Consider the following 12,122-nt stretch of genomic DNA (forward strand, 5'->3'; position numbering starts at 1 on the left):
CTATACAATTTTTTTTATTTTAGAGTTATGCCCCTTTGAAATCTATAAAATATAGAAATTCTACCATTATAATTGATTTTTTGCCTTTATTTTTCATTGGAATTTTATGCCATGATACATAGTTTATTCCTTTCCTTTCAGTCATAAAACACAAAATGTGTACTTCAAACACTAAATGAAGTAGTTTATTTGGTTGATTTTTTAGTCCGAGTACGATATGCCCCATGAAAGTTTTATGACTGTAAGGCCTGGTATTATTGCTGGACACTAACTAAGGATGCATTGAGAATCTGTCAAATTGTAGATCACAAACTTATCTAAATGTTCAAAGTTATATCTGTGTTTTGAGGTTAACTAATTTTTCACAAAAACCTTTAAGTACTTGCAGAATCTGCATTAATGATGTTGTAAAGATGTTACCATGTATACTTTTAATGTGTATGGGTAGAATCTGTATTTTTTTCATGCTGACTATAAAAGTCTAGAACACTGAATAATACAATAATTTCTTTAAATTTTGATGAATATAAGGGAGGGAGATGGGAGTATCATTTTGTCAGCATCATTTGGAGTATCTCTAGTTTTTGTTATTGCCCTCGCCTGCGACAAAAGTCGCAGTATTCAAGACATTGGTATTACTATCCGCGGTGGCGGCAGCGCAAACTATTTGTATAAAGCATTATATTTCAGAAGGTAGAAGACCTGGATGCTTCATACCTTGTATGCAGATACCTTATGTGACGAAGTTTCTGTCTGTCATAAGGCCATTGTCTTTGACCTCATTTTCATTGTTCAGTGATTGCTTGAAAAAAAAAATTACAGTTTTTTTGTCATGTGAATTTCTCACTTATTATGAGTACTGTGGATTCATTTATTTTCGTGGGTACCAATTTTCGTGGATTGAGGAAAACTTGTATATTCGTGGATATTTAATTTCGTGGTTTTGGCAAAGTCTGCATACATTCCTTTTGAAAATTTGTATTTCGTTGAACATTTAAATTCGTGGTTCCCCTGTACCCACGAAATCCACGAAAATTGGTATCCAACGAATATTAATGAATCCACAGTAATAGGATAACTATATTTGGTATATGGGTTCCTTGCAACGTCTACATGCTCGTCAGACAGGGTTAACCTGACCTCGACCTCAATTCATGGATCAGTGATCAAGGTTAAAGTTACGTGATTAGGTCCGTTTCTCAATTACTACAAGCAGCAGGTCAGCTCTATGTGGTGTATGGAATGATAGTAAGGGGTACATGTCAGACTGGCAGGTTTCATCTGACCTTGACCTCATTTTCATGGTTCATTGGTCATTGTTAATTTTTTGTGTTTTGGTCTGTTTTTCAAGTACTATGAGCAAAAGGTAAACTATATTTGGTGTATGGAATCATCGTAAGGTGTACATGTCTGTCTAGCTGGTGTCATCTGACCTTGACCTCATTATAATGGATCATTGATCAATGTCAAGTTTTTGAGTTTTGGTCTGTTTTCCAAATACTTATAGCAATAGGTCAACTATAATTGGTGTATGGAATGATTGTAAGGTGTACATGTCTGTCTAGCCGGTGTCATCTGACCTTGACCTCATTTTTATGGTTCATTGGTCAATGTTAAGTTTTTGTGTTTTGGTCTGTTTTTTAAATACTAATAAATAGGTCAACTGTAATTGGTGTATGGAATGATTGTAAGGTGTGTATGTCTGTCTAGCCAGTATCATCTGGCCTTGACCTCGTTTCAATGGTTCATTGGTTAACATTAAGTTTTTGTGTTTTGGTCTGTTTTTCAATTACCATAAGCAATGGGTCAACTACTTTTGGTGAAGGGAATAATTGTAAGGTGTACATGTCTGTGTGACAGTTTTTATCTGACCTTGACCTTGTCATGGATCTTTAAAAATGTTAAGTTTATGTGATACTTGTAGTAAAACCTTTATCTTTTAAGACTTTCAACATAAAATCAATGGTCAGTAAAACAGGCGAGACATTTCAGCGTGTGCACTCTTGTTTCTCTTATGTATGGAAGTTGTAAAGGGGGTATGTGCACAGACAAGCAGGAAATAAAATTATCATATCAGGATGAACTGAAAAATGGAAGGTAGCTTGCACATTGCTTTTTTACCAATTTGCACGAAAATTGTTGTGAATGAGCTTCAAGCATGAAAACATGTGAAATAAGAATTGCAAAAATGTTACATGAAATTAAAACAGCCTCATATCTATTCCTACTTTCTGCAATAGCATATTACTGATTATTTTACTAACAATATGTTAAGAAATTAATATTTACAAATTTTGCTGTAAAAAAATTATTTTCCCTTATCTTTCTAGGTGTGATATATACTAGTGGTGGATTAGACAGGGAAAAGAAGGCTAAATATGAAATAAATATAGAAGCCTTTGATGGACAACAGAAAACAAACAGTACTGTTACTGTATATATTGAGGATGCTAATGACAATTGCCCTGTCTTCAAACCTCAGAAATTAGTTGTCAGGGTACCAGAAAATACCCAAAATGCATCTGTAGTCTATAATCTGACTGCCACAGATATAGACCAGGGAGAAAATGCTGCTGTTTCATTCTATTTGGATAGTTCAGGTACTTACTCCTTGTAATAAAATTTCAGAATTAATTGTTATCTCAACAATTTATGTAAGGTTTATGGCAATCTGGGTTTTTTATGACTGATTTTTTTAAGGATAGGAAGAGGTATCATAAGAGCCAAAAATAGTACATTGTGATTATTTATAAAAGTTATTTTAGTTTTATTGATAAACAAATAGGATAATATAATCTGGACACTTAAAAACAGAAATGTTATTTAAAATGTTGAATTGTCAAATTTTACGTAAAATGGCCATTTTACACATTGTTTTGGGTGAAATTAGATATGAGCCAAGGTCTTACCCAAAAAAGACACACTTTAAAATCTCTGTATAAGACATCTTATAGTAAAACAATATTTTGGGTAATGTCTTGGCTCATCTCTAAATCTTAATGACAAGATTTCAAATTTATGCTATTTTGACTATTTTTGTTTTTAAAGTTTGAAGCCATAGAGCAAATATGTTAAACATAATTTATTTATACTACTTTCTCACTTATTTATCTTTTGTACTAATCTGAAGGATGTTATTTTAAAGATTTAAAATCCTTTTTGATTTTTATATTCAATGGGCATAAAAAGGTGACCTTATCACATCTTTTCCTTTCTCTTATTTGTTAATATGATTTTTCCTCTTATGTTGTCACATTTAACGTATTGTTTATTGTATTAAAGTAGTATATATGTTCTAGTTTATTTTGTCCCCATTTAAAAAATAATTATTCTCTGAACTGCATGAGAATGAACCAGATCTCTAGGTATATGTTTGTTCTACAATGATTTTAGTCACCAGGGTTTTATGTTTATTAATATTGGTTTATATCTCTGTTTTCAGATACTTCACCATTTATTATATCAGGTGACAATCTGATATTAGATGGAGCTCTAGATAGAGAAATAAAGGATGAGTACAGTGTTAAGATTTATGCCAAAGACAATGGAATTCCAGCCTGTGTGGTCAGCTCATATTTAGAGGTTCATGTAGAGGATATTAATGACAATAAGCCCATATTCTACAATGCTGATGGCAGTGAAATATCCCAAGCTGATGCTACCATTATAGAAAAGTCCCCTGTGGGGTCCCCCATTTTACTACCAAGTGTTAAAGATAATGATGTAGGTAAAAATGCAGAAGTTGAGTTCTCATTATCAGCAGAAAAATTGGAAATTTTGAAATATTTTCGGATAAGTCCAAAAACTGGAGTGGTAACAATCAAAGCACAGGTGGATTTGAATTCTCTGAACCGTTTACATGTGTTGGACAAAAATGCCACAAAAACAGCTGCTTTGGAAATGTGGGTAGTAGCCACTGACAAAGGAAGGCCAAACATGTCAACAGCATTAAACTTGACAGTCATAGTAGAAGGTATTAACGACCAAGCACCTGTTTTCTTAAGGCCAGAATATGATTACACAATACCTGAAAATGTGCCCATAGGTTAGTATATAAATGTATACAAATTAAATTAATTTTGAGCATTGTATCATTAAAAACATTTTGGAAGAACATTTTATATGTGTTTTTACGTATTTGTTAATGGTTGTACAAATTAAGTGGGGAGGATTTATGCCGAGCCAGATGGGACATTAAGTGTTACCCTTGTCCGTCTGTACGTCCTTCCCAAAATAAGTTTCTGTTCTCTAACTTTAGTTTACTTTAACCAAATGTTATGAAACTTATACACAATTCTTATTACCATATAACACAGATCAAGTTCTAATTTGGGTGGTGTGTCTTTTACCATTCCAGAGTTATGCCCCTTATAAATGGGAAAATTGCTGATTTTTTTGTTTCCATTCTCTAACTTTAGTTTACCTCAATGAAATGTTATGAAACTTATACACAATGCTTATTAACATAAAACACAGATCAAGTTCGAATTTGGGTGGTGTCTCTTTTACAGTTCTCTAATTTTGTCCCTTTATAACGTTATATGCAAGCGGGGGCATCATCTGTGTCCCATGGACACATTCTCCATTTATTTAAATAAAGGTTGGCAGTATCAATTACCTTGTTTGGCCTTACAGTAATCAGTTTTTAGCTCACCGGGCCCGAAGGGCCTAATATGAGCTTATGCGATCATTTGGCATCCGTCGTCTGTCGTCGTTCAAGAATCTTCTCCTCTGAAACTGCTGGGCCAAATACCTCTCAAAGTTTAACTGAATGTTCCTTAGGGTATCTAGTTTATAAATGTATCTGAAGTTTTGATCCATCAACAAACATGGCCGGCATGGCTAAAAATAGAACATAGGGGTCAAATGTAGTTTTTGGCTTATATCTCAAAAACTAAAGCATTTAGAGCAAATCTGACAGGATAAAAATGTTCAATAGCTCAAGATCCATCAGCCCTGAAATTTTCAGACGAACTGAACAACTCATTGTTGGGTTGCTGCCACTAAATTGGTAATTTTTAAGGAAATTTTGCAGTTTTGCAGTTTGGTTATTATCTTGAATATTATTGAAGATAAAGATAAACTGGAAACAGCAAAAATGTTCAGCAAAGTAAGATCTACAAAAAAGTTTATATGACCAAAATCATCAATTGACCTGTTAAGGAGTTATTGCCCTTTAAAGACAATTTTAGTACAATTTGTTCATCATGTTTGCTAACATTTGAAAATCTTCTCCTCTGAAACTACTGGGCCTAATACTTCTAAACTTTAACTGAATGTTCCTTAGGGTAACTGGTTTATAAATGTATCAGAAGTTTTGATCCATTAACAAACATGGCCGTCATGGCTAAAAATAGAACATAGGGGTCAAATGAAGTTTTTGGCTTTTATCTAAAAAATTATAGCAGTTAGAGCAAAAGTGACAGGAGTTACAGTGATGAATAAGTCAAAATCTATTTGCTATGAAATTTCAGACCAATTGGACCACCTATTGTAGGGTTACTGTCCGAAATAGTTTAATTTTATGAAATTTTACTGTTTTTGGTTATTATCTTTAATATTATAATAGATTGAGAGAAAGTGTAAATGGCAAAAATGTTCAGCTAAGTAGGATCTACAAATAAGTCAAATGATCAAAATAGTCAATTGACTCCTTAAGGAGTTATTGCCCTTGAAACGTTTTTTTTTTTACATTTTTTCGTGCAAGTCCAATTACTTTCTCAAAAATCTTCTTCTCTGATACTACTGGGCCAAATACGTAAAAACTTTAATTGAATGTTCCTTAGGGTATTTAGTTTATAGATTGTATTCTGGGATTTGATCCATCATTCAAAGTTTTTATCCATGCTGGAGGCAGTATTAGAGAAAAATGGTTTCACAGCTTGCTTGAGTCTTTGCATAATACATGATAAACATTCGGGATGGGGGATTTTTCTCATTGAATAAGTAAACTGTATTAATTCATAATTGAAACTAAAATAGATATTCTCTGAATACATTATAATACATAGCATTGTTTATATTTATAGGCTCATTTGTTGGTAAAGTGGAGGCTATTGTAGAAAATGGGACAAATCATAAACTTCACTACTCATTGATAACTTACTCTGAGTCAAGCATGTTCTTCAACGTAGCACCAATATCAGTGAGTAGAATTATCTGTGATCAAATTACTGATATAACAAGATAACATATTCCTTTATAATTAGTTTTAACCTGGACACAGTATGAATTAGTAAATTATTTGATTAAGATTTTGTAGCTTTTATGAATCACAAAAAAACAAAAACAAAAAACAAAAAAATTTAAAAACCTTGCAAAATACTATTTGCATAGTTTATAAGATTTGACTATACGTTGTACAAGAAAGTTTAGGTTTTTCAGGTTATTGTTAATTTGAAATTATAATTGTAAATATTTTACAACAATAGCACAAGATCGATTTAAACAATTACACTATATCTTGTGATAGAAAATGCAGACTAAATTCAAATCTGATTTTTCATTATTGGTTTGATACTCCTGTCAGATTTTTAGAATTAATTAAACATGACATTTATTTTTAAATGCTTACAGTACTGAGGTATTTATTCCTTAGATTTTTTGTCATTTATCTGTTTTTAATAATGATTTTGATAAACTTGAATGGAATTATATATTTTTATTTAAGAATATAAAAAAAAAGATGTGAAATGTCATGACCTATGTAGTTTTTGCCTTGAAATCTGGTATTTAATTACCGTTATATTCTTAAATTTTCAGGGCAATATAACAACTTTGGCTACTATTGACAGAGAGAAGACACCTGCTTTTCATTTTGCTGTTCAAGTTAAAGATGGCAAAATCCCAGAAAGGACAGCTTATACAGTGGTATGAGTTTTTAATGTTAAAAATATTACACAAACATATATATGATAGGTTTCTTCATTGGAGAAAAAAAAACATAGCAAGCACGAGACATTGTTGAACATGAAACCTTCAGTTGCCACAAAAATTGCAAATGTAAAGACCATCATTTGGCAGAGTTTCCAGATATTTGGTGGAAATCGTACATGAAATTACAATTAGATTGTTCAACCAAACAGATGATCACAGATGTACTGGATATGTGATTTTTAAACCACATATATAATATGAAAATAAGGAAATGTGGTAAGATTAGTCATTTTTGTAACCTGAATTATGGCTCTACCTATTTATAACTTTTTTTTCAAATTTGACTGTGATTGAAGATAATGTTTATTGCTACAGATTTTTCATATGAGAATAACTTTTTAGATCTTAGTAAATTATTATAATTTTTTTACATTTTTTGTTTTTATTCAGGTTAGCATGACAGTTAGTGATGTAAATGACAACCATCCAGAGTTCAAACAAAGGTCATATGAATATATAATTGAAGAGAATGTATTATCACCAGGGATATCTGTCATGGCAACAGATGCTGATAGTGATGCAAATGGAAAAGTTACATATTCATTGGTTAGAAATCCAGGTAAATATGACTAAACATACAACATGTTTAAGTGGCTATAACATATGCATGGCAATCCAGGCCTGCTTATTTGACAAAAAGGGATAGTCTTGCTGTGTAATGTACTTGTATTTAACTAAAAAATCAATAATCCCATTGTTACTGATGCGCCAGGAAGTAGTAACAACCAACAATGGCCAGGTTGGAAGAGAAGCTTTGCGAAGTGGTAGGAACCATGGGAAGTTCGTCCATTTAGATACCAAGCCTTTAGAACAATGTCATGTATCATATAACAGTAAAACAAACTCAAGTTACATTGTAAACAAACTTTATTTTTCTATATTTATCTAATCTATTTATTATTCTTTATTGCTACTTTCACTTTTCATTTTTTCTCTCACCTTGACAACACACATTGTGACGTCAAATTCAAGATACCAGTTTGGGTACTTCAGTAAAATAAATTGTCCTGATGACGCCTGCCTTGCAGGCGAAACATGTAGACTATAGCAAATAAAGTTGCAGACCATCTTAAGTGTTGTTGTCAATTTTGAGTATTAAAAAATCAATTGTTTTTCAAAACTGCTTTGCAGGTGAAAATTTGATGGAAACTGTAAGAAAGTTATACCAGTGGCAATCACAACACAATAGACTTAATTAAAGATCGTATATAGGTTTTATTTTCTGTTAAGTAATAAGTATTATTGTTTTGTCTTTTTACAGGTCATCAGTTCCTTCTGAACAAACAAACAGGAATGCTGAGTGTGAATGGGACTTTAGACAGGGAAGAAGAAACCTGTTACATTTTAACTGTTCTCGTAAGTGTACTTTGCACTATTAAAACTAACTATTCTAGTAAGTTGAGGGGGCCACGGTGGCCAAACTACTATATCACTAGCTGTCACCACTGAGATTGTGAGTTCAAATCCAGCATGCGGCAGGTGGGCTCGACTCCAATCTTAATTGATTAGGATTGTCAGATTGGCACTCCAGCTTACTCCAACTATAAAATATGACCGTCACAAAATAGCACAACAGTGCTGAAGGTGGCATTAAACACCAATTAATCAATCTAGTAAGCTGATGAAATGATATTGTCCTATGCAAAAGTTTTGGTGAGTTGTCAGTTGAACAACAAAAAATTTGCTGTACAAATTTTTTAACATAGAATAAAGCTTGGTCATTGATAGACTGCAGTTTCTACCCTTCTGGAATTATTTCTCTAACCACTACTGTTGATATTTGAGCAACTGTCACACATAATAATTGATTCAATTACAGGCTGTAGACCATGGAAACAGTTCTCTAACAAGTTCTGTGGAGGTTCTTGTAACTGTCACAGATCAGAATGACAACACTCCAAAGTTTACCTCTAACAACAGAACTTACTATGTCAAAGAAAATCAGTATCCAGGACAGGTGAGTGTGTTGATGAGACTTCAGTTACAATATAAAATGGAAGTATGTTGGGATTGTGGTATGTATGTTCTCTGTGTAATGTACTGAGTATGTTGGGAGTGTGGTATGTCTGTTCTCTGTGTATTGTACTGAGTATGTTGGGAGTGTGGTATGTCTGTTCTCTGTGTAATGTACTGAGTATGTTGGGATCGTGGTATGTCTGTTCTCTGTGTAATGTACTGAGTATGTTGGGAGTGTGGTATGTATGTTCTCTGTGTAATGTTCTGAGTATGTTGGGATTGTGGTATGTATGTTCTCTGTGTAATGTACTGAGTATGTTGGGAGTGTGGTATGTATGTTCTCTGCATAATGTACTGAGTATGTTGGGAGTGTGGTATGTCTGTTCTCTGTGTAATGTACTGAGTATGTTGGGAGTGTGGTATGTATGTTCTCTGTGTAATGTACTGTGTATGTTGGGATCGTGGTATGTCTGTTCTCTGTGTAATGTACTGAGTATGTTGGGATCGTGGTATGTCTGTTCTCTGTGTAATGTACTGAGTATGTTGGGAGTGTGGTATGTCTGTTCTCTGTGTATTGTACTGAGTATGTTGGGAGTGTGGTATGTCTGTTCTCTGTGTAATGTACTGAGTATGTTGGGAGTGTGGTATATCTGTTCTCTGTGTAATGTACTGAGTATGTTGGGAGTGTGGTATGTCTGTTCTCTGTGTAATGTACTGAGTATGTTGGGAGTGTGGTATGTCTGTTCTCTGTGTAATGTACTGAGTATGTTGGGAGTGTGGTATGTATGTTCTCTGTGTAATGTACTGAGTATGTTGGGAGTGTGGTATGTCTGTTCTCTGTGTAATGTACTGTGTATGTTGGGAGTGTGGTATGTATGTTCTCTGTGTAATGTACTGTGTATGTTGGGATCGTGGTATGTCTGTTCTCTGTGTAATGTACTGAGTATGTTGGGATCGTGGTATGTCTGTTCTCTGTGTAATGTACTGAGTATGTTGGGAGTGTGGTATGTCTGTTCTCTGTGTATTGTACTGAGTATGTTGGGAGTGTGGTATGTCTGTTCTCTGTGTAATGTACTGAGTATGTTGGGATCGTGGTATGTCTGTTCTCTGTGTAATGTACTGAGTATGTTGGGAGTGTGGTATGTCTGTTCTCTGTGTAATGTACTGTGTATGTTGGGATCGTGGTATGTCTGTTATCTGTGTAATGTACTGAGTATGTTGGGAGTGTGGTATGTCTGTTCTTTGTGTAATGCACTGAGTATGTTGGGAGTGCGGTATGTCTGTTCTCTGTGTAATGTACTGTGTATATTGGGAGTGTGGTATGTTTGTTCTCTGTGAAATGTACTGTGTATGTTGGGAGTGTGGTATGTTTGTTCTCTGTGTAATGTACTGAGTATGTTGGGATCGTGGTATGTCTGTTCTCTGTGTAATGTACTGAGTATGTTGGGATCGTGGTATGTCTGTTCTCTGTGTAATGTACTGAGTATGTTGGGAGTGTGGTATGTCTGTTCTCTGTGTATTGTACTGAGTATGTTGGGAGTGTGGTATGTCTGTTCTCTGTGTAATGTACTGAGTATGTTGGGATCGTGGTATGTCTGTTCTCTGTGTAATGTACTGAGTATGTTGGGAGTGTGGTATGTCTGTTCTCTGTGTAATGTACTGTGTATGTTGGGATCGTGGTATGTCTGTTATCTGTGTAATGTACTGAGTATGTTGGGAGTGTGGTATGTCTGTTCTTTGTGTAATGCACTGAGTATGTTGGGAGTGCGGTATGTCTGTTCTCTGTGTAATGTACTGTGTATATTGGGAGTGTGGTATGTTTGTTCTCTGTGAAATGTACTGTGTATGTTGGGAGTGTGGTATGTTTGTTCTCTGTGTAATGTACTGAGTATGTTGGGAGTGTGGTATGTATGTTCTCTGTGTAATGTACTGAGTATGTTAGGAGTGTGGTATGTATTTTCTCTGTGTAATGTACTAAGTATGTTGGGATCATGGTATGTATGTTCTCTGTGTAATGTACTGTGTATGTTGGGAGTGTGGTATGTTTGTTCTCTGTGTAATGTACTGTGTATGTTGGGATCGTGGTATGTCTGTTCTCTGTGTAATGTACTGAGTATGTTGGGAGTGTGGTATGTATGTTCTCTGTGTAATGTACTGAGTACGTTGGGAGTGTGGTATGTATGTTCTCTGTGTAATGTACTGAGTATGTTGGGAGTGTGGTATGTCTGTTCTCTGTGCTGTGTTATGTACTGAGTATGTTGGGAGTGTGGTATGTTTGTTCTCTGTGTAATATACTCAGGATGTTGGAAGTTTCGTAACAGGGATTTAAGTTATAACGTACTTAGGATGGTAAAGTGCAGTATGTCAGATCTCTGTGAATGGTAAAGTGCTATCAGTCATTACATAGTAGAATGTACAGTGGGTGATGAAGTGTGATATGACAAATCTGCAAGTCATACTACCGGTATCTAAATTCCATACAAGCAAGACATATTACTTTGTCAACAGTTTATGATTTTTTTTAATGATAATTATCATAGAAATTAAGAATAGATCATTATATTGCAGTTTGTATCTGACATAGAAGCTGAAGATCCTGACCATGGTGTGAATGGCTCTGTCATCTACATGTTTTCTGGAAACACCTACCCACAGTTTGACATAGATCCAATGAGTAAGATTAAGATTCCTCACAGAAACTATATTTATATTGATTTATAGAAAACTTAAGTTTAGTGATATCATTGCTCAATCAAGTAACCAGCACAATGAAGATTGATTGGTTGATTGATTGGTGTTGAATGCCACTTTCAGCACTATTGTACTATTTTGTGGTGGCCAGTTTTCATTGATGGAGGGAGCCAGAGTGCCTGGAGATAACTGACAGTCCTAGTCAATTGAAATTGAAGTCAAGCACACCTGTCATGCGCAGGATTCTAACTCACAACCTCAGTGTTGACAGGCTAGTGATATAGTAGTTGGACTACTTATACCAATGGATGGGTTTTTATTTAATTAAAAGGTGTCATAAATGATATATTTTTACCCTTATTGGGGATAGTGACCTAAAGATCGGTTTTACTTTCTTTTATCTTACATATCATGTGAAGTTGTACCTGGTATGTGTCATACATTTCTGTGCTTGAATGGTATGTACAATTCATTATGCTGGAGAAAGTGAGAATATACCAAGGGGGGGTAATCAAAAACCAAAGAAAAACAATGGAGTG

The 12,122-nt window shown here is 34.3% G+C and overlaps 1 protein-coding gene across 1 annotated transcript in view; it reads left to right on the forward strand.

Moving 5' to 3' along the window:
* LOC127709597 (protocadherin Fat 4-like) overlaps positions 1–12,122 on the forward strand; it is a 49,478-nt gene that overhangs the window by 14,476 nt on the left and 22,880 nt on the right. Inside the window, exons 15-22 of the mRNA XM_052215199.1 lie at positions 2,331–2,600; positions 3,443–4,045; positions 6,030–6,145; positions 6,763–6,870; positions 7,327–7,495; positions 8,198–8,292; positions 8,756–8,893; positions 11,461–11,566. Of these exons, the coding sequence (XP_052071159.1) occupies positions 2,331–2,600; positions 3,443–4,045; positions 6,030–6,145; positions 6,763–6,870; positions 7,327–7,495; positions 8,198–8,292; positions 8,756–8,893; positions 11,461–11,566 (1,605 nt within the window). The remainder of the gene's footprint in view (positions 1–2,330; positions 2,601–3,442; positions 4,046–6,029; positions 6,146–6,762; positions 6,871–7,326; positions 7,496–8,197; positions 8,293–8,755; positions 8,894–11,460; positions 11,567–12,122) is intronic.

The sequence above is a fragment of the Mytilus californianus genome, unplaced genomic scaffold, assembly GCF_021869535.1.
Source record: "Mytilus californianus isolate M0D057914Y unplaced genomic scaffold, xbMytCali1.0.p SCAF_7, whole genome shotgun sequence".
Taxonomy (NCBI): domain Eukaryota; kingdom Metazoa; phylum Mollusca; class Bivalvia; order Mytilida; family Mytilidae; genus Mytilus; species Mytilus californianus.